General features: G+C 28.3%; 1 protein-coding gene across 1 annotated transcript; it reads left to right on the top strand.

The window, feature by feature from the left end:
• Positions 1–9,016: 9,016 nt before the first annotated feature.
• Positions 9,017–23,239, top strand: LOC105365152 (trypsin-7). Its single transcript, XM_011503246.1, has 6 exons — positions 9,017–9,152; positions 22,051–22,139; positions 22,238–22,329; positions 22,389–22,527; positions 22,615–22,890; positions 23,041–23,239. Exons 1-6 carry the CDS (start codon positions 9,017–9,019, stop codon positions 23,185–23,187), a joined length of 879 nt encoding a protein of 292 aa, XP_011501548.1. The 3' UTR covers positions 23,188–23,239.
• The last annotated feature ends 1,977 nt before the right edge of the window (positions 23,240–25,216 follow it).

Here is a 25,216-nt window from a genome sequence, read left to right as displayed (position 1 = left end):
CCATGACCTCTTCTTCTCTTTTGCCCTTTTCGCGTAAGACTGTCTACAAGAACAGAGTTGCAAATTGGAAATTTGTTACCATTCCTCTTTTCAAAGCAGTTCCGACCCATTTTAATAATGCTTTTAAATTTTCATTAATGTTTAAGTAAACGTTTTTGGTAATAGAGAAAAGTCCAGTTCTGTGCAAACAATATATATTTAGATTACATTTCAACATTATTTCAAATTATTTGCTATTTCGTTTAATGCATCGTGTAGCATTATTAGTAGCGGTAAATTTGTAAAACAGTAATAATTTTGGAAAAAGTCGAACAATGCCTTTTAATGAATCAACTGTATATTTTCTAGTTATTTATAGTTATATCGCAGAATAATCAATAATTATTCGAAGTTCGTGTAATTGCTTATTTAATAGCATTGAAAAAGTTTCTTCGTTAATAAGAAATATTATTACCGTTGTATTTCAATATGAAAATGCCATTATATTTATAGAATTTTTTTTTTAACAATTTTTGAAAATATAGAAAAATACATAATACAAAATACAAAATTATGAACAAAGTAGAACTTTATTTTATAGGTATTTTATTTTCAACTAAGGCGATTTTTAGAAGAAGATACACGCATGACAGTGACTATACTGTAGGGGACACAATTTTTGAATTTTTTATTTTTCAAGAAAAACAACGATCGAAGCCGTCTCCCTGTTACTATTGTATTATATAAATAATATTTTTTTTTATCTAATAATGCCTTCATAATATGCCTATTATATAATAATTTCTTAAAATTTTAACAATATTTTATTTTATTTTCTCTTACAAATTGATCTTTATAAATGTTCAAACTTTTTAATTAATATAATTTTTTAATTATAATAACATAGAAAAAATATTAAGAAAATAATGTTTGATGTAGTTAAATATAGAGAAAAAAATAATAAATATTTTATATTATTCTATAAAATAAGTTTTTCATATCCTTTTATATTGCGCTGCTGCACTAACAAAGTTTATTACACCTTTAATACTTAAATATACACATCATATTCTATTTGCTACAATATATAAATTTTACGATTATTCTGTATTCAATGTATCATAACAACTACAAATCATAATCAAATAAAATATTTGCGACGTAAATTGGTTTCATCAGTGAATGTGCGCTTAAAACAATGAATCATCGAATCTGTAAATCACATTTGATGTGTTGAGAATAGTTATATTATATCTATTTACTCTGTAATTTTAGAAACTAGACGCATTATTGTGCCTATTACTTATATTTAATATTTCATTAAAATATTTACTTTATATTAAAATATTTATATAGTATTTATAATATATTTGAGAAGCACGGTTATATTGGTACATAAAAATTATCGATTAAAATAGAAAATTTATTAACTTTGCCCCTTCAATTTATCGTTTTTATAACATATTTCGCAATCTTCCGTAATAATTTATGCCTTGAAATTATATTAAAATGCTAATTTATAATTATTTATCGCAGGATTATATTGATTCTAATGCTAGTACAAAAAATTGTATTTTACCCAGTGCTCTTAATTTATGATACAATGAACACATTATTTCATATCAATAAAGCTATAAATGAAATAGTCATGAAGATTAATCTTGTTATGCATTTTTTAAATATTATTTATATATTTTTTACATATATATTCAGATATGCATACACGCTGTATACGCACACAGTCCCTCACGCACGAATATACACATTCGCACACACAAGTCAAATTATACTATGGTATAGGCAAATAATTGAAATTATTAAATTAATTATTCTAATTTTTCATTTTTCAAAAATTTATTTCATGATTTTCTTAACAAAAAAATATTGCTGTATATATATGAAGCTACCGAAACAGCAATGCATCCACATATTTACAATAGAATATTTTAATTGAAGCCGTAACACTGTAATTTTTAAAACGTCAAATTATTAATATATAATATATTTTAAATACTTTGATTCTATATTTTTGATTATTGTTTTGTTTTTTTTTTTTTTCGTTTTCTTGTTTTTGTTTTCTTTGATACCTCGATTGACCGTAGCTTTGGCTCGGTAGTTGATAATTATTATATGTAAAAACATATCTAACCGACGCTGGCCTCACTTCTTATCGTATACTTAAGGAGCTTCAAATCTCCCGAAAGAATCAAGTCCCACCAGCATTCCACACATCCCGAGTATTTCATCATGATAAGAATACTTTGGAAAAATGGCGCTCGTGGGAAGACGGGTTCGTACAGGCATTTTAAGGCATAATAAAGTATAATCGGTAGGCATGAATAAGTGCCGTAGTATCCATGCTGAATTGGCGTGATGCACTCCAGGTATTTTACAGCGGACTGGAGTAAAAGCTCGCGAGTACTGAACTTTCTATTGCGCAACATAGCAAAAAGCAGAGACATGTGTACATGCGCGGGCGTAGCTCGGCGTTATTAAGTACGTGGCGCGTTGTGAAAAGCGGGAGTCGAGGTATAATTGCTTGCGCGAGGTAGCGAGCGATGCTAATATCCTCGAGATCTTGCCAAATCGTCGCAATATGCATGCATTTGAAGTGGGTAACTCCGCACGTATGCCCTAGGCTTTACCGCTCTTTCGCATTATTCTACAAACGTACGTCGAGAGAATGCCGCAGAAGCTCTCGTTAGTCTCCACCTCTTCCTCGCCGTGCTATATCTCCCGATGCATAATACTACGAATACACTTGCTTCATTAGAAATATTTTTCCGCTCCTCTCTATCCATCTGTATTTAATATTACACGCTGTTTTTAACCGTTGATTAGTAGTGAAAGTATATCGTTTTGAGATTGTCTAGCCTCAGTGTGAAAGAAATGTCTACGATAACCATTAGCTTTTGAAATCCTTCATTATTTTTTCTATCCACTCTCGCGTATCGGATATTTTCGCGTAAACAGTTGGGCTTCCGTATGCACAATTATGGCTCCAGGATGCGAGGCCTGTTTAAAAAGGATTGCTTGTATGGTATTAAAGTTTCTCGTCGACGGATGTACGATTGAGTAGATAATGCTTTACCTATTACTTTATTATTATATACAGCGGGAGATCCGGAATCACCGACGCAGGGTCCAGAACCTTCTGTGAATATACAAAACATCCGATCGGTTACGCTGTTATTGCCATAATATAATTGGCATGCTTCATTGCTTATTTTTTGTACGTGACTCTCGCGAAGATCGTCCGATATTTTTCCTAATAACTAATAAGAATGTTAATAAAAGTTATTATAATAATGAATATAATACAATAAGCATATATAAAGATAATTTATTAAGCAGTATATGTACTTGCGTAGCTCCCCAGCCGGCAATAGATATATTTGTCTTATCTTGAATTATTTCATTATTCTCTGGTATATCTATCGGCATAGTATTTTTGTCGAACACAATACTTTTGGTCAGCTGTTTGAAATGAAAACAAAAAACAGAAATAAATAAATAATAATAATCGAGGTTTCATGCAATCACATCGATAAACTAATGTTTCATTATAATTAGGTACCTCTAATAAAGCGACGTCATAATCAAGAATTATGTTATTATAATTTGGATGAATTGCTATATTTTTGATGTTATAAATGGCTCCATTTTCATAGTATTTAGATGATCCAACTCTTACGTGAAATTCATTGACTTTACGTCTGCAAAAAATTAATATAAATGCAAACAGGAGCATTAATTTAGAAGCTTATTTTAGAAATTTGTGTTAAATTACGCTAGGGCACATTGAGCCGAAGTAATGATCCATTTCTGCTTGATGATAATACCGCAACAAAAGTGATCATAATCGTGCCCGAAAAATGTTCCATTATGCTGTAGCGAAACCTAAGCAATGCACAAGTTAATTTTAAATGTGAAACTAAAGGCTTTTATTGCTTTTCATATATAGCAGTGCAAATCTTAATTTAAAAACTAGGCATGACTTACAATTATCTTATTGATAAAAACATATTAATTATATAATATTTTATATGAATTATGTGCAAATGCAATTGTTAATTTGAATACAAAACTTGTAAATATAATTGTAAATATAATATATATATATATATATATATATATATATATATATAAATACTAATGTTTCCAATACAATCCTAAGGAATTCTAATACTCAGCTAATAATAATACTAAAATAAATAATTTTTTTCATTAAAACTTGTAATTTTTATTGAAACGAATTACAATACTAACGATTTATATTAAAATTTTTATGCATACAATTAAATACTTTTTGTACAGTTATATTATCGTTATATAATATCGTTTTGGATTAATTTCTTATACTTAAAAAGATTTGAATTTTACAAACTAGAAAGAAAAAATATTAATAGTCAATGAGATGCACCATTTGAACGAATCGTGTTAGTTAAAGATTTAGCATTTAATACTAGTTAATGTAAAAGATAATGGTAATAGCATTTAAGATGACAGTAATGGGATAGTGTATTTTAGTAGCTCGTGTAAGCGGTTTACCCTCATTTGTACTATTGCAACAATAGAATATTCAGTATATAAAAGAAGCATGGAAGTATTATTGCACTGATGTTATATTATATCGTTAATACATCGAAGCAATAACACGAAGCTAACGGAATTTAAATAAGATTAATTATTTGGTTAATATATATATATATAGAACACAGACACCGATATATATATATATATATATATATATATTTGTGTGTATATTGTTAAATTTTCTAATGTAAAGAGCATAAAAATTCTAACATACAAATTTCATCAATATAATAAATGAAAAAATAGTATTTTAAAATATTTTAGTATTTTAAAAATCTTTCAGGTCATCAATTAAATTATAGTAATTACAGAATTAAAGGCAATTTATTTTGATTTAGCAGTATGAAAAATAACGAAATAACACAACTGTTATATATATTTCAAAATTATTATATATATTTTATCCTACATTGTATTATAATTTGTAAAAATGTATGTATTGATATTGGAAAATCATATATTTTTATTACTAAACTTCAATCATCTTAAAATTAATTGGAATTCAAACAAATAAAAATAATGTAAAAAATTTTTTTTATTTCTTAATATTGTTTAAAATTAATTAACAATCATAAAGTAATTGGTACGCATACTACAAAAGGCCCAGTAGAATAATTTGAATGAAAATTAATTCGAATGATTAATGTGTGCCGTATTAAAATTAATTTATAAGTAATGAAATAAATACAAGTACCGGGATTTACAATTATAATTTAGCACCATAATAATAATTTCACAATACAACAGAAAAATAAGATTTCTTAGGATTTTAAAAATAAATTTTTTTATTATATAAATCTATTTATATATTTCAATTTTTTTGTTTTGTTTTTTGTTTTATTTGTTTTAGTTTAGTTTATCTTTTGTGGATATATATATATATATATATATGTATGTATGTATAATTATTTGTAAGTATTACTTAATGTATAACGAACCATTTGTTTCTGGAAAATGGATGAAAATGCGTAATTAAGTAAAATGGATGGATACGTTAAAATGGATTATTTGAGTAATTATGTTTTTTTTCGTTATTTTTTAACGTTAACTGAATGATATAATTTTAAAAATATGTGGACTAATATTTTTTAATGCATTATTTTCATTAAAACTAATTCTAAAATATTCTGAGTGCAGAAAGTTTTATGCGGTACTCGCATAGAACCCCCACCATTAAATTCAATATAAGTTCGACTATATGTTGAAATTGAGAATGAAAACACCAAGTTGAATATCATTTAATTTATTTCTAATTATATGATTTTATTTGAAAAATGCACTAAATTTTGGTGAGAAAAATTCTTTAACCTTTATTGTAATTAATAAGAAGGCAATTTAAGATGTTTTATAACATAATTTTAATACGTAAGTGCAATTGTACACTAATTTCAAGGAATAAATGTAAATTACTAACCATATAGGGAAAGTCTTGTATATCTGCAACAGCTCCAGAAATAATTTTTATTATTCTTGAATGCATCAAGTGTGATGTTACATTCGGTTTTAATGGTAAAACATTATAAAATTCACATATTTTGATATGTCCAATTATACCAAATATAATAATAAAATATCGAGACATTCTCTATATTCTTGCTGTAGTACACTGAATACGTCTAAGCAGTATGTATCCTTTATAAAGGAAAACTGCCTATCTCAAATATTTATTACTATAATTTATTTTACTTATTTTATCACCGGGTAATAAATAAAAGGCATTGTCTTATCATAATTTTTCTAGTTTTATTAGCATCTTCGGCTCAAGAAAAATATTTATTTCGTAATTATAGAATAAACGTTCGGCCTATAAATTTGAATGTTCTATTGATAATAAACAAGTTCTTTATAAAACTTTGTAAAATATTGGTTAGTTAGGGATCGAAGAAGTATGTACAATTCGATAAACACATGTTTTATTCGGTTTAACCTCTGTGAGGAAAGTGTAGATTTTTGAAAATTGAAAGGTTCAAGCTGGACGTTTGTAAGAGGTTTGCAGAGGACGCATTAATGTTTTATAAACATTACTATAAATATGCAAATGACAGTGTTCGGCAATGTCGCTGGCATAAATTATGCATTGAAATACGCCAAGTGTCATAAAAGGCATCGATAATGGGTGAAAGTAGAGCGGCGACGGGGAAGGTCGATATTCGCTCTTTGGAATGTCGGCGTTGGCTCATGCAGCAAACTCATCTTTTTACAAATATCTCGGTGTGTTAGTGGCTAACACTCTATTACCATATAAATCCGATGGTCAACGTTCCAATGCTAAAATAATCATTTGCATAATCAGGAAGAGACTCGGAGAATCTCCTGGTCGAGACATCCATTACGAACTATTATGCATTTTTCCGACGTTATTATAACTGATGAAATGGTATAGCCTCTAGGTACATCCACATCATTCTTTATTCACTGGCAGCCAGTTGAAAATCATGGTATCCGATAAAATTGTTTTGATCTGTGCTGACGATAAATTAGATAAGGACGGATCGTCGCGATTATGCGATATTTTTATTCAACTCGTTTGTAAATGTTTGCGTTTAAATTTATTATTCGATGTTTATGAATCATTGTTAAAAGAATAAAAGTTTATCAATTTCGCATTCGTTCCAGCTAATAATTTAATACACGCGGAATCAATGATAACGATCATATCTATACCGCGGATAATGGCGTAATAAAATAATTCGAATTAAGCAATAGAGCTTTGAGAGAGATGGCAAAACACGAAAACGGAAGTGTAAAATTGAAATTAAAAAAATTTATCATTAAGTGTTGGAAAAAGTAATTTCACTGCAATGCTGAAATATTTTAATCGGTTAAGCCTTTGGCGTTAATCAAATTTGTCATACTAATGTGAAAGTTAAAAAAAACTCGTCGGAATAATTGGAAAATTATGTTGATTGATAGTCTTGCATGTTGAAGCTCATAATACGAATTTACAAGGTATTTTCTCATGAATTATAACAAAAGAATACGTAGTTCGTAACAAAAGAGAAAATCTTTATACGTATAATTCCTTTGCGTTCTATTGACTTTTATCTTCTGTAATTTTAATTAATACTTTAATCGAATAATTAAAAGTGACATTTTATTAATATAGATTTGAAATTTAATTGTTATTATAATAGCCGAACAATTACGATATCAAATAATGTTTGATAATAACTTTATACGGTCTCGTTCATAATACATCATTTTATCAGTCTTAATTATTAACTTACATTATTTATTCTATTAAGAATAATAAAGTAATACCGAAGTTAAATTTTACCGACAGATTAATACTGTGATGTGCAATATCTACCTCAATTACGTGAGGTGCCCCACTTATCACATATCAGTAAGCACTTAAAACTATACTAATGCAGTATGTGATTGTATTATGTTATTATTCAAAGTCTCAATAATATTTTAACGCCTAAAATACTAAGGGAATATATTAGGTTATATATATATAGTATTGTATATAGTAGTATATATAGTATTTTATTAGCAAGCCGTAAAGAATTATTCCCAAAAAAAACATTATAATAGTTTTAATAGATTATGTATGCAGTCATGAATATTTTTTATTAGTACATAGTAATTTTCATACCCATGAACTTTTCAAATTATACTACATAATATTTTTCATCATTGAAGTAAAATATTTTTGTTATTCTCTATTTGTTGAAATAACAATGAATGTGAATTTGTGAACAATGTCAAAATATGGTTCTAATCAGTTCTCTTTATTAAACTACACAAGAAACACTAAGTAGTTCGATTTAATTTAATTTCAAACAATTAAATTTTTAGCTAGATTTTTGTAATGGTTAATTATTTTAATTAAATCATCAGTTAATTGAAATTTTGGTTTTGAAACAAATTAAACACAATTTGATATATGAGAATCCTATATCTAAGTTCTTATAATTATTTTAATTGATTTTTATTACAATTACTAAATTACAAGCTCCTGGCCTTCTTTTATTTTTCATAACAGTGGTTGATTTGTGTTAGTAGAGTAAATGAAAAATTTTAATTAAATAACATTTACATATTTTTTATGAAAATTTTGTCTCTACCAAGACAGATACATACACACATATACACATATAATGCTTTGCATCCAATAAAATTACTCAATTACTTTATTACTTTATATGAATATTATATATCTAGAACGAAATTGTATTGGATAAGTATTTATTATTTTCTTAAATGAAGAAATTTTGATTATAAAGTGCTTATGTCTTTAATTAACTTTGCTAATAATTACTATATAAACGTATATTGAAATACAGAATTAATGTGAGTTCAAAAAGTAACTAAATTTTTAAATACTATTTTTCTTTCTGTAAACATCAGTTTATATATTTTAATTAATTGTTATTTTTATACTATTGTAATTTCGAGAGAAGTTCTCAGTGAGAATACGACCAAAGTAAGAGAGATGGAAATAAGTATAGAGATAGAAAATGATTGGTTGAGAGAAGCATTGGTGAACTTAAAGAATGATGTTAGCTTCCTTAAGGCAATAATATCATTTAATAAATACGCAGTGTTATGCTCGGGTCAGTTAAGTGTCGGTAAGTCTGATATTTGAAATAGATTACGTAGAATTTTGCGATAGTCGAGAGTTATAGTTGGTTGGATAATCTCAAAGTTAACTGCTGCTGCACATTGTCCTTTCAATTCTGAGATTGATGCCCTAAATGTTTTATCATCATCTGTACCATCTGCGTATTCGAGGCCAAATGTAAGGGATTCCAAGCTTAAGAGGATCAGAGCTTGGAATTATTGATCGTGCACGAGGTACTGGTGGAAAGAGAATAAGGTACTGTTTGAATAATTTTTAAAATTTTAAATGCGAGATACGACAAATAAAGGGATGTAAAAATAGGCGAGAATTATGAAACAAGTCGCCATGAATAAACATGAGGATTGGCGTGCATCTAAGGGCGAGATAGGATGCACAGCAGAATTACGCGGCCATGGCTAATTAAAACGGCAAATGGGAGTCAAACGTGACGTAATGGCGAAGAGACGGAATAATGTAGACAATTGTCGCTTGATTCAAACTATGGCTTCAGCAGTACACATATGGCGGCCAAGCTCAAGCACATCTACGTGTTTGTTTCGTGACTTAACAATGGCATCAATATTGTTTAGGCGCCCCAGTCACAAGCCAATCGTGGAAACAAACACTCGCTTGGCTTTCGCTAAAGTGCAAGTACTTGCATATATTCCTTTTGACTTACAGTTACGTTGAATTTTCAATCGATATCTTTAGAACCGACTGCATACATTTTTTCATCCGTGCACTTTATTCGTATTTTCAGACTTTTTCTCATTCGTTGTAGAATACATTAATACGATAAATATATTTAACAATTGTTTCATAATAATAATACTCGGTCCATATCCTAAATTCAAATATCCGAGTTGATATAGAATTATTAATAAAGTAAGTAAATCGTAGAGTTATCGAGGAATATTGGTACTAGCATAAAACGTTCAATTACTGAATTAAAAAATGTTAAATTTGCATAGTAATGATCAGTTATAGGTATTTTGAATTGAAATACCTATACATTTTACATCTATTAATATTATCCGAACAATTTCCAGCTACGGATTAGAATTAGCAATTAATTATATAAATAATATAAGAAAATAATAGAATGAATAATAAAAGATAAAATTTTGTTTTAAACGAAGCAAGCATTTAAAATTAAATATACAAATCAAATAATTTTTATTTTTATATATTAATAAGATCCTTTTATTTTTATTGTAATTTTAATGAAAGTATTATTTTTAGTGTCAGTTATTCATTACTCATTCAATATGTCATTGTTGGTGTTTATTTTTAGTACTTTTTTTTTAACTTAAAAATAATGAATGCATATGATTTATTGTATTTGTATTCGCGTTGATACTTAGTAAATAATTTAGAAAATCATATCTTATGTTAATTAAATGCTTATTAGGTACAATTTGCTTATTATATTATTATTGTTTTGACAATTGACAATCCTGTTTAAAATCAAAAATAGTTCGGTGCATATAGATATTGTCATTATTAAGCAATGTTTATAAATTAGGTATCACAAATCTATTTATAATTACAATAGCTAAGGTAAATAAAAAACATTGTAAGTATGTTATGACTTTATTTAATTATAGATATTATGAAATATAAGCGATAAACTGTAATATAAGGCGATAATAATAATAACAGTACCGTTATTCTTGTTAAACTGGGAAACTTCCATGAAGATAATTAGGTCTTTGTTTGGATGTTATAATTATCATCTATGATTCATCAATTTCAATATACTGAAGCAATATCAGATTATTTTTGATTAATTTATCATTTTCTTAATCATTTTATTACTTAAGCATCTATATAATAATATTTTCATTTTGCAATTCTACAAAATCGTACGTCATACATCCATTAATTTTTTGTAAAAAATCTTATAATGCACTATATAATTTAAAAACTTTTATTGCATTACTTATATCAGATTTTTTTTTGTTATAATGTCAATGAAATAATAAATAATAGATTAATATATGAGAATAAAGTCTTATTTTAATAAATTAATCAAAATTACAAAAATTTATTTCTAAAAATCTGTTGTATGAATTTAGTAGTCAAATAATTGTTTTTTTTTTTTTTTTTAATAAACAACTCATTAGGTTTACAACCAAGTAAATTACGATTTAATTTTGTATTTAATATTCTCGATAAAAGAATTAGTTTAGATATATTATATACGGAAACTTTAAAAATTGTGAAAGAACTTCAATAAGCAATTTTAAATAGAGAATTTTAAATGGAAAACATGTTATAACATTTCAATTATTTTGTAATTCGTTTAAATTATTATAAACTGAATAATTTTTATGCAACTCAATTAAAAAAAAAAAAAAAAGAAAGTCTTATAGAAAGTTTTCATAATATGGCTGTATCATGTAACAACAAATGTAGTTGTAAATAAAATGTAAATAATGTTAAATTATTAATCTATATTTGCACGTATTTAAATGTATATAGAGATATTAGCGAGGTAAGAATGAATTATTATGAATTATTAGAAAGATTTAATAAAATTTTCATATTATTTCATACATAAATAATATACTTTCTTGTATAAATGACTAACACAGGAATGAAAAAAATCTGAAAGTCAAAGAACATTAGCAGGCTAAATAAAAATTAACAATTGTTTTTAGTAAGCATTATGAATGTACTATTTTATATAAAAATGCGTAATAATTCTATACAAAATTTTTCTTAAAATAACTATGCAGCAGGTTAATTATGTTTTATAATAACACATTGCATAGGAATTCTGTTCGTCATTGAATGAAATCAATCAGATTGAATAAGAAATTGAATATGTTTATAATAGCCACGCGGCATGTTTGTTAGCTGACACAAAGGGCCGATCATTGCGCTAGAAATAATGGTCGCGACTGTGATGCGAAGAATAATGGAAGTGATTGTGCACGTGTATCATTTCAAATGTACTGACTTTTCCGAACCCCCTACAACCGTTGAAGAATTTTCTTAGAGATTATGACCGTTGAATAATTTCCTTGAAATGATAGCCGTCGGGATTTTCTCCCAAATGATAATATACGAGAGATTCTCTGAATCTCGAATAGAATACTATTTAAGAATATTGAATCAAGTTGTTTAGAATATTAAAAGAATTTAAAAATAATTTTCAATAATTATTATATTAAAAAACAGAAAATATTTATAAAATAATGCATAATTTTTTTTGTATTTTTTATTGTTTTTTTTTTTGTAAAATAACTTCGTTTCTATCTAATGATACATTTCAATTAATTTTTTTGTCCCACAGTCGAAGAAATTTCTTGGTAGATATTTCAGACAATTAAAAAATTCATGCAATTTCTACTTTAGTTGGAAAACATAAACACAAGTGGTGTTGCATTTATAAATCATTGCAAATTAATGATTAAAAGAATGCTCGTTCTCGGGCCATTAGCTTCTTTTCATTGCTGCAAAGCTTATTTACAGTAAGATGTTGATATACTTCAGCAGACCAGACACAAGGCGCCACTAGAATTTTACATGCAGACAGTAGTTACAGAGGCTGCCTGGAGTGGGCGGAATAAAAATAGTTCATTCATGGTATGGTTGGTTAGGAAACCGCGGACCAAGATCGCACAAAGGAGAATCCTGGATGTGCCTGTGATTTATCTATCATTGGAAACATTCTCGTTGTTAATACAGGCGCCACTCTAATAAGCTTCTGGTCTGCGCGGTTCCCTTACCTTTGAAGATTATCATTCACGAAATCGACATATACACCCGTATTTCTTTGTTTCCATCTGCATTCAAGCTTATATTTAAGACAGCAAGAATTTTTTCAACATACGTTGGGTGCATCTTGCACCATCAATCGCACTAGTTGGCACACAATTCAGTTTTTATATTTAGCTGAAATATTAAGCAACTCGTTTTTCATACCTTTCATACCATAGATAATAATGAATAAATCCAGTAGTTGAATTATGTACATAAATGTTATGTTTACAGATGATTTAAAGACACAATTTGTTATATAATCATTATATCTTGTCTATTATAATTATATTTTGTCAATTACTGTTTTTTATATACTTATTTACTAGAACGTAGCTGTAATTAATAATAACTAAATATTTAAAGCTTAGGATGTACTGTAAATTTGCTTAGAAAATACCGTGAGTAATAAATGTAATTATATACGAGTTTAATATAATATATTAATATATACGGAACATTTCCCAAGCATGTGTTAAATTATTACATTTTATGCTATTACATTTTAATTTATTTATTGTATTTTATTCTATGTTTATAAAATGTGTATAAAATATTGAAGTTATTTGAAAAATAAAAAAAAACAAATAAATTTTTTATTAATGTGCTTGTGTTTACTTATTAAATCACTCTTCTTGTACGTTTAAAAAAATTCTAATTAATAGATAAACATAAAAATTCATTTTGCAACATCACACTTGAAACAGTATATTGAATTCGAAATTATTTTCTATTTAATTTTAATCATTATTTATTCGTAAAAATATATCATAAAAATACAGGAAATTATACGCTAATGATATATTACATGCCAATAAATAGCATTTTAAATTGGAATTAAGATTTAAACTTTTTTTGTGACAATTGATATGATAAAAAAAAATGAATAGAAAAGAAACAATGTACAAAATAATTGCACAAAAAAATTACAAAAGAAAGCAGCAGACAGAGAAGGTAATGTAGCATGCGCAGCAAATGCATAAATGTACAAATAAAATATTATCTACATTGGGATTTAAATAATATTCAACGAAATTTAAAGCAATGTAAGATATTAAAAATTCATTGTACATTAATAATAGGTTAATATAAGGCATAATTTAAAATTAATATGAGTTAACATAACACGCAAATTATTACAGAGTTTTAATACCAGTTTCTTTTAGATGATTTGATTGATATCCAAAGAGAGTTCAGGATTTATGAATATTTCATAATGGTTTATCCGTACATAAGTTCCATGTATCTCGATACCAACTGATAATGTGAAGATATTGATAACCAGAGGAAGTAATTTCGTATTAATTTCATAATACTATGTAAATAAAAAAATTATAGCTTCGCATTTTATAATGCTAAATATAAGATTATTTATATTTCGCAAGGTTGTTTATCTACCAAATGTCCATTTTCCTTGCATACGTTTCATATCGATACAAAGCTAGTTGGATTCTGATTTTCTACGTATTTTATGAAAAAATAAAAATAGTAGTTAGACAAGATTTAAAGATTTCTAAAACTTTTCAAAGTGATTCAAATGTACAATCATCAAGCTCCAAGACCGAGTTCTATTGAATAGGATATTGAGCAATTAAATAGAGTATCACAGTAATTACATTCTGAGATAAGGAGCCGTTCCTATAGCTTTTTGGAGTATTGGATACCCAATAGTATTAAATATCATAATAAAAAAATTTAATTTGTACGATTAACCCAGATTTATTTATATTTCAAAACTTTCTTAGAACTTGTAATCTTTTGTATGGTAACATGATTTTCTAATTATCATTAAACCGTTGAACGTAGAAAAATAAGAAAAATTAGTATATACTAATATACATGAGTGTGTATAATATGTTCAACAAAAATTTACAATACAAAAAAGCACGAGAGTTTGTATATTTGATATGGAAAGAGATAGTATAATAGAAAAGGAACTGTAAGAGAAGGATAGAGAAAGAGCAAGAGAAGATAGTAGAATTTGATAAAAAAAGCAGTGAGTTAGATAAAGAGGCAAAAAGAAATTATAGGAGATGAGAAAAAAGAGGAAAAAGAGAGACAGCGGGTGGGACGGGGGGAGGGGCGAAAGGGAGAGCTGAAAGACACCGAGAAAAAGGAAAAACAGAGGGAGAAATATAGGTTCGCCCAAACTAATGTACTGCAAAGCAAAAAACAGTAAGAATATATAGGTGTGTTTTCGTAGTGAAAAATTCAAAAGTAATCACAATCTGATAAAATATAAATATAACAGTTCAAACTAGAAAGTAAGATTATGAAATGCATGATATATTTTCCATATTAATATAATGAAACTTGTGCAATAAATAATTTAAAAAAAATGAATAGTTTAATTGGTACATAATTTATTTGCTTCTTGCTATTATTAACTTTGTGCTTGTTATTATTAAAATATTATCTATTTGAATTCACGTATACATATTCCTTATTTGTAATATATTATTTTTTGTACTTTAGTAATATATAAGTCTTATAATACTAAATGAGTTAATCAAGTATTATTGTTATATCGAATTTTTAACAATTAATTAAATATTATAACAATTTTTAATATGTTTTCGATTTTTTCAAAATTTTAAATTAATCAATATACAATATTAGTACAATTAAAACTTTACGTAAAAAAATATTGTTAAGACTTAAAGATAATGATTTCAAATGTTTCTTACATTAATGAGTTTATCAGAATAATTTAATAGTCTACATAAATCATTGGCAGAAACTTTTATTTAACTTTAAAGTAACTTGGCAAAAGAAATCAAACTATATATTTGCATTTATACAATCTTAAGTACTGTGATTTTATATATATCACTGTTATCAAATTTTTAATACTAGTAAGCACTGAATTATTACTTTGTATTTAAAATTTTATAGAATAAATTGTCATATATACGTATGATATAGAAGAATGTCTTATTAAATCCTAACCATACAAACTATTTTATATTCTATTAAATAATATATTTTAATAAATTAAAACACGAAACATTTACTATATATGTAATGGTAAATATTTTTTCTTATTTAAAATATTTTATCTGAAATATTTAATAAGAATACATAACCATAATAGAATATTTTACTTTCGTAGTCATTCGAATGAATTTAAATTGATAACATCATTCATAAATGTATATTATAAGATTTATTATAAAATTATCTAGTTACTATAAGTTTTTACTTTGCCAAAATAAATATGTAGATTTTTAGAAAATAAATTTATTATTAATTTTACTATTGTCTACTACCTATCAAATACGTATGAATAAAAATATTTAATTTATATATTGCATAATTTTTTTGTAAGTTTGTTATGAGGCAAATTATTTGATATATTCTATACAAATGCGATAAAAAAAAAAAAAATTTTGTATAATCATAAGTTCAACTAATTTATACTCAATGTTTTTGATGGAATATAAAATTTAAAATTTTTTATAATTTGTTGTTTCTATTAAAAATCGTCTATTAATTGACTTGGTAGATAGATAATAGTCGATTTATAATATTATAATAAGAAATTAAATTAAGTAAAATAGTTTTTCATCAGTTTTACACTTCTGATATAAAGAAAATTAATTATTTGTTGATTTATTTATTAAATTTATTTAAAATTTAAGTATTTGATGAATTCATACTTTATCGGATACCGAAAAAGTAAATACTTCCTAAAGTACAAATCACATAACTGACAGCGCGTACTTGCTTTACAAATTGGTATGAACAAGGAACATTAACACAAATACGAAACTTGGGTGATGCAATATGACGAAGCGCAATTTTGTTTACATTGCAATAATTTGTTTAGCCTGTGATTAGCTGGAATAGAAAATAAAAGTTCTATTTTTTTAGAATGTAAAACTTGATTAATGTAAAAAGCATGATAAAGGGTATATTATTGATATTTAAAAATTTTTATGTTCAAAAATTTATTTTTGAAATTTTATCCTTTATTGGTATAATTACTAATTGAACATTAGATAATGTTAAGGTTAATAAATATCTAATAAGAAGATAGCACAGAGTAGATTTTGAAAAATTTATATAGTTTAAAACTTGTTTGTACTAACAGAAGAGGATATTCTGTTCCTATTATGATAAACTATTTAATTAATTTCTTAAACTTTTATTTTCAAAATGTAATTATTTCATTCTAAATTGAAGATAAATTGTATTTAATGAAAGAATTTCTTTTTTTTTTTTGATAAATATTAATAATTATAATTATATGAATATTTTTTATACTGTAGGTTTGTGCATATATCATGAGTATTTAATTAAATTCTTTATACTAAGCATTAGATAGTTAAATCGTATTAAGTATTCAACTTAATATTTCATTTAAATTTAATTTACGATATTAAACACAGCGAAATTAATTATAAGTTTTAATTTCATAAAGTAAACTTTACTTATTACTCGTATTTAATAGAAATCATAATTAAAATATAATAGATTTTAAAAAATTTTTAAATAAAAATTTATATTGTGTATGATATTTTATTTTATTCTCTTCTTATTTCCTCCTTACTTATTCGTCTAATTAATTTATTAAATCAGTTGTTTTATAAGGGAATGAATTTATTAAATATTATAATGAATTTTATTATATATATATATATATATATATATATATATATATATATATATTCTGAGATAAATTTAAACAGGATAAAAGTATCGTATCATAATCACGCATGTGCTGGTTTAAAAAAAAAATACATACACTATCGTGCGAGAGTAAAGTTTACACGTTAATGTCCATACACATTATCACGCACACGCGAGAGCGCATGCAAATACGCATATTCATACACACAGAGATGCATTCCTGTATACTTAATGTATTCTTACTCATTGGGTTAAAAAAATATAATATAAAACTCATTATTTTACAAATCTCAAAACTTTATTCATGATAATGAAAAATACTTGTTCACCGAAGCGCTAGTTTGTTTTATTATTGCTCAAGTTATATTAAAATTGATTTGCCGCAATGAAATGTAATTAATATGAAAATATTCCGGGTAATATATTAACTATAATACTTGTATGAACGAACAATGAAAATTAAAATACGTAATGGCGAAATGTACGATGACGTATTGAAGTAAAAAATTAGAAGCCATTTATAGTATGAGATTTAATTGTATTTTTGACAGTATGTTTTTACAAAATTTATGAAATCTCATGACACAAGATTGCAAGATATCGAAATAGTATGAAGATTGAATATCTCGAGAATGTCTTGTCGAGAATAATCGGTTAATAATTGCGTGTGAATAAACGTCTACTAATGAATAATGAAACATTTACCAAGACAAACATAGCCATGAAATATTACGATAGTTGCGATAAAAAATTAACGGAGCTCAAGAAGTTTCGAAAGATCAAAGGCCAAATGTATACTCGCCATTTCTGAAAGCGGCCGGTTTACAATACATTATGACGCTAAAGATAGTTATTTAAAATAACGGACGATCGGATGTTGGCACAGAGTCAGTTTGATATTTTAGAAATTCGCAACAAAACAAGCCTGTATAGGCAGCGTAATTGGCATTATGGGCTGGGATAATCGATAGTGACGGGCTATCAGGAATGTTGGCTAATAGTTGGGCGCCTTGCGTATACTACAAGAGAGCACAGGCGGGTGCTTCCGATAACGATGAATTATCCTTGGCGAGATTCGAAGAGAGACCTTTGTCGCCTCTATTACGTGTTCCCGTGCAACTCAATTCGCATTCATCGCAACTATTTTGTCGGCCACTTTTATTTCTTCGGCTATTCGCCTACCGTCGTCCGCTCACCTATACAGTACCGGCGCACTTACTTTTACGGTTCGATGCCCGACGGTTATTTGCTGCAAAATTTATATCAATTTATTTAGGGGCCAATCGAGCACGTATATCATGCGATATGGCAAAGAACGTCAGCGGACCTATTTAGAGGATTTATTTTAATATCAAATGCAATTATCTGGTATTGCCTTGCAATTCAAGATTTCCAAGCAATTAGAACTGGAGCGTCTGCCGTGACAAGGGAATAAAATGTCGTTAATACCAGGGCTGAATATTAATTCGTAAAGTCATAATTTTATTTATTTTCAAATTGACATTCTTTTTAAATTATCTCCCTGACTCGCTCACAAGATGTGCCACTAATTTTAATATAATGTCCACTTTTTACTTATATCGTTTTTATGACATTGTGTCTAAGGAATTTTCCGTCTATGAAATTATCGAGCGATAATTTATTTATTTGTTTTAATTTAATCAAATTCATTTTATTCCAAAGCCATTCACCTATCTACATTCTCCATTCTTCTATACAATAGAACAAGTTTTTTCTTCTATTTATTTGATTTCTATTTCGATTTGAATTTAAATTTACATTTTGTTTTTGTTTTTTTTTGTTTTTTTTGTATTTTTTTGTATATTTTTTTGTATATCGTATACATTTATTTGCTTCTTATTGATGGTTAACGTGTTAAAATCATCTGAGCAATGAAAGAAAAATATAGTTGTAGTGGTTATTCCTCCGTAATTTTTCCATTATTGATCATTGGCAAGAAGTTTATGGGTATGTAAATATTGCGAAAATATTTTATATGGTACATAATCGCTATTCGAAACAACTTTTTCTTCGCGATATCATCATTAAAAAATATACATTTTATTCAAATGGTCGAAAAATCTTTCGATTTATTTATTTACGTATGACTATGCATTACAAGAATAAAATACAACTATTCAAGTAATTATTCACCAGCCTTGAGTTAGAAAAAGACAAAATAATAAACTTTCACTTGAAATATTCATTGTTTTTGAAAAAGTACTCTATAAAATATTTGAACAAATTAATCGATAATAGCGCCAGTAGTAGCAACACCAGTAAAATATTTCCTAATATCATATCCATTATATATAATATAATATCTATCCTAATATATCTATCTATTATCTATTATTATCTATTATATGATATCTATTATATATAATATAATATCTATCCTAATATAATATCCATTCTTTGTTTGTATAAAGTTTATGTGTTGAAAATTAGTTCGACGTGCTCAGAAACATTATTATTGTAACATGTTAATTTTACAGATATAATAAGAAGGATAATAAAGGATTAAATCTGTTAGAAAAAAATTAATCTTATTGAAAATAATAGTAAGAAAACTTTATTTGAATGAGTTCGTCGGGCTGTGGCCGGGGGGGGGGGGTCAACGACGACGGTAAAAATACATTACTTCTGTTCGCGTCGCCTTGGACAAAGGACGCCAAATATACGCTATACGGTCGATCTCTTAAGAATTATATAAAAATTCATTAATACATACGTTAGTTAATACAATAATTATCTATTTATAAAAGCTTACAAAGGTACTATGTTTAAATTAACGTTACGCCATTTACAACGACAATAATCCTTTTATCCATCCATGAAGTGATTTTATATACATTATTGCACATTCGAGCATTTGGAATGTAATTTTTGAGCGTAATTTAATCACATTTCTAAAAAGCAACTATCGCTAATGGATTCGGCATTACACTCGTAAATTACGTTGTAAACAACCTATACAAACACGGAACCAAATTCATAATTCATATCTATTCGATACTTCGGTATTTTTAATTACCAATACATAATGACGTAAGATACAGGCAGAAACTCATCAGTTTCAACGGTGTAATTAAATATAATATAAAAAAAACGATTTTACGAGCATTCTCCTCGGATATAATGCTACACAAAGACGGAAAAATTTTAATGCTCGAGGGACATCAATTAACCGCGGTCTTTAAAAGAGAACTGCCTTTCATAAAGAATGGACAGTCGTTGTAGAATTGTCGTAATGTATACCCGCGTTCTAGTTTATTCATTCGTTCTTGTGCAGTGCGCTTTTACACAGGATTTCATAAACTTGGGTGTGTGATAAACGAGATATTACTAATAATTGTTTTGACATTGTGCATTTAGACAGATTAAGGAAGATTCATAAGATAAAATTTGCCTTTTTTATTAATTTTATTTTTATCTTATTTATTTACATTAATTTATTATTATTATTATTTTTTTTTATTTATTCGTTTTTTTTACTTTGAGAATATGATAATGTAAGTTATTTTTATGTTTTCTTAGTATTTTCATTGAAACGGACTTTATAATAGCGGCTATTTCAGCATATGAAGAAATTAATACATTTCTATTTGCGATTAAATTATCTCGTCGGTTCAATCATTTTCTCCAACGAGGCAATGTTGTTCGAAATTTCAAGTTCGTGATCGACGAGTAGATTTATGAATTAAAGATATAATTTCTCCGCTACCTAGATATATATATATATATATATATATATATATATATAGTGAAAAACAAATATTTCAATAATTATTATTTAAGATATATGTTACGTGTATGGAGGAAGTATTGCATTTTTATTGCCTTCGAGATGTTACCTTTACATGCTGTCATTACAGTTTACTTATCTTAAAAATCTTCTTTTAAAACGTACATATTTTAGGCGTTTACGAGCATATTAAAATATTTTTACTTTTAATATATATTTATTAAACTTGTATTATTAAAAATATCTCTATTTATAGGCTTTTTAATATTATTTTCTTAGAGCTCAGGCGTAATATCTGTCTTATGATATCTCATTTAAATGATAAAAGGACAAAATTTTAATTATTATGAATGACTTTAGGAATATAAAGAAAACTTTTGCTCTTTCATCGGCAATTTTATCGACGTAATATTTCATCTTATGCGTTCATGCGATTATTAAATTAAATGACAAACAAATAATAGCTATTGCACTATATAATCCATTTTTTAAGACAGGAGATCGTGACAAATACAAAATGTCAATGAAATCTTAGAAATACATATTTCTATTGTCGTCACAGATTTCTGTCACTTGCGCGAAAGGTATAGAACATTGTTGTTGTTGTTGTTGTTGTTGTTGTTGTTGTTGTTATTAAATAAGAAACGAAGGGACACCGTAAGTTAAAGCATTCGGGGATAAGGATGGGCTAACATTCGAGTAATTCCGGTCTAATTTTTGGATAATTTTGGGGTAATTTTCACGATTGTGTCGGCAGAATCGCCCGGCCATGTTAACGAGGAAAATCAAGACGACGGGAGAATCGTCGGGGGCTATGAGACCAGCATCGAGAAGCATCCTTACCAGGTATCGTTGCGCCTTCGCGAAGGCTATGAACCGGAGTTGTAAACTCCTACTTGTGGCGAGTAACTAATAGGCTTAATGGTTATGTTGCACGTTGGAAGGTATCGCTGCAATACAGGAACGATCACATATGCGGCGGCTCGATAATCTCCTCGGACTGGATCGTCACCGCGGGCCACTGCGTCGCAACGTAAGTATCGCCCACGAACCCTTTTGAATGGCTAATGACGCGTGGATATTTCCGGGCTCCAGTATGAATCTGAGGTACCTCAGCGTGAAGGCGGGCACGACGAGCCTTAAGGATCCTGGTCAAGTGGCTAAGGTTCAGATCATAATCGCCCACGAAAATTACACGCGGCGCAGCACGGACAACGACATCGCTCTCCTTCGGGTGAGTGCAGGACGCAGCTCCGAACGAAGCCTCTGTTATGCGACCTTCTTTTCCCCTTCCCTAAGCCTCTTCTTGCGCACCCCACAGCTGGAGGCGCCGCTGGAGTTGGGCCCGACGGTGGGACCGATCGAGCTGCCCCCCCTGGACGGCGAGCACGAGCGCTGCTTGTTCTTCTGCGATAAGGCGACGGTGACCGGCTGGGGCGTCCTCGAGAGCAAGGGCAAGCCCGCTGACCGTCTACGCGCTGTCGCCGTTCCCCTCGTCAGCAACGCCCAGTGCGCCAAACTCTACGAGCCGCGGCCCATCACCGAGAGAATGCTGTGCGCCGGTCACGTATACTTTGGTGGCAAGGACGCCTGTCAGGTCAGCCTCCCCACCCATCTCTGTCTCACTCTCCGTCTCTATCTCTCTTTCTCTCTCTCTCTCTCTCTCTCTCTCACTCTCTGTCTGTCTTTCATCTTTGTGCTCGGTGTTTCGGCCGCGGGCGCTACTAAATTCTCCTTTACGTTGCAGGGCGACAGCGGCGGGCCGCTCGTTCAAGGCAACAAACTTATCGGAATCGTGTCCTGGGGATTGGGCTGCGCGAAACCATATTATCCCGGGGTTTATACGCGGGTCACGGCCTTCCGGTCCTGGATCAACGACAATAGCGGAGTCTGAATCTTCCGTTACTACCAACTCCTTCTTTCATTCTTAAACATACACTCACATACGGGCGAGTTTCCATCTGTTACTCAAATCCTGATCCTGAACACTCCTTAATAGTCTTATAAATGCCATATTTATTATCAACTTATCCTTTACAATAAATATTTTCGATACATAATTTACAAGCCCTTTTTATTTACAATCTTTTTACATCCTTGATATACTTAAATATCAACGCATTTTCAAAAACAAATTTACTCTTCATTTATTATGTGCTTTAATAAATACAAAATGCCTGAAAATACAATGTTATGGAGAATAGGAACATAGTAGATGTTATTGAAAAAAAAACAAAAAATATATATATATATATTTACAATTGTGAACAACCATCTGTAGGTAGTTTTTTTTTAAATTATTCGAAATGTTATATTCCATATGTTGGGCATTATAATATTTTTTGTAGCCGAAAATGTCATTGTCGTAAACTTGTAAATTATGCTCCATAATGCAGCTTTTCTTGTTTCGCAGTTTTGTCTCCTATTAACTCATAAATTTCTTTACCATAATTTTTATACAATGCCGATGCATTAAAAATGCTTACTGATTTAAAAAATTATAAATGATAAAAAGCATAACTTATATCATGCTCAACAATAGGAGCGTACTTCTAAATTAGAATACGTGGTACTTCTGAGAATTGAGATGGGACGTAGTTGCGTGTTAAATAGGAGCCGTTGAGCGGGCTAAAGGTATCAACAATATTGTCATCGGAATAAGTCATAGAGTTGGGGAGGGGGAGGGGGCGAAAGGATGGAATGGTAGTTGGCCGCGTTCCCGATACCTTCCTTCTCAGCGTAGATCGGAGGAATGGCTGGATCGCAGTTACTCTTCCGAGTACACGGGGTAATTGGCATTATGGCCGTCGGATAATCGATAATACGCGGGACTATCAGGAATGTTGGCTAATAGTTCTGCACCTTGTATACGCCATCCACAGAGCTTCCGCCCTAACAATGAGTTATGCATCCGAGAGATACCTTTGTCGCCACTCCTTATGCAACGTTTGCAATGTACTTTCCACTCTGTTCTTTTAGTGTAAGTACCTGCCCAGTCCTAAACTTCTGGCATTAAACGTTATTATCCTGAACCCCGTTTCACTGTTCGAATCGTTTCGATTTAGCTGTATTTATCCAACTAATCCAAATTAAAAATATACAATAAAAATTTTAATTATTTTTAACTCCTTAAATTAATAATAATAATAATAATAATATAACATTGATTGTTAACGTTAACTTGTTGTATTACGATAGAAGGACAACTTATTATCGAAGACATTAACAAAGATAAAATAAAGAAAATAAAGTATAATGTAAATTTCTATAAATAGTTGAAATAAATTTTCGCTTTTAAACTAAAATTTAAGGATTTATTTCGCCTGTTATTATAAAATTTATGTTTAGGTAATTTAGGTTTAGGTGCTATTACAGTAGTTGAGCACTTGTTGCAAATAATAAGAAAACAATCGACAAAAATAAAAAAAATTTTAATAAAGCATTTCTAATTTAACTTCAATTATTAAGATTACAAACAAAATTGATCGAAATTATTTAAAACTGAAAGTGCCTAGAAAATGCTTTTGGAATTAAGCACATAAGCCAATGAAACATTTAATATTTTTCTTTTGTGTGAAATTATACTCGAAAACTTAAGCATATTATTGTATTATAATCTTGAATATTTTATGTAGCTTTCCTAAAATTTGAACTTGATTTGTCGTTTAATCTAAGCAATTTGCAGTTCAATAAACTTAAGCAAATGACAACATTCAACGTTTTCATAATGTAAGAAATACATTTGTCAATGTCACAGAAGAATAACACATTATAATATAAGTTTAATAGATTTTAGTAGATGTAACATGATTTATGCGAACCAAGTGTTTAATTAATTTTGTAAGTGGTATAAAATTAAATTTACATAGCGCACAGAAACATTGGATTCTGTTAGATAATATTTTTATATTAACACTTCAAAT

This window comes from Ceratosolen solmsi, unplaced genomic scaffold (genome assembly GCF_000503995.2).
Source record: "Ceratosolen solmsi marchali unplaced genomic scaffold, CerSol_1.0 scaffold45, whole genome shotgun sequence".
NCBI lineage: Eukaryota > Metazoa > Arthropoda > Insecta > Hymenoptera > Agaonidae > Ceratosolen > Ceratosolen solmsi.
This window is presented reverse-complemented; position numbering and strand designations above follow the sequence as displayed.

Excerpts from the sequence above, each read along its gene's own strand:
- LOC105365152 (XM_011503246.1), top strand. The coding sequence starts at position 9,017 with ATGGAAATAAGTATAGAGATAGAAAATGATTGGTTGAGAGAAGCATTG. Across the intron at positions 9,153-22,050 it reads CTCGGGTCAGTTAAGTGTCG|AATCGCCCGGCCATGTTAAC; the intron begins GTAAGTCTGATA and ends TTGTGTCGGCAG. Across the intron at positions 22,891-23,040 it reads GTGGCAAGGACGCCTGTCAG|GGCGACAGCGGCGGGCCGCT; the intron begins GTCAGCCTCCCC and ends TTTACGTTGCAG.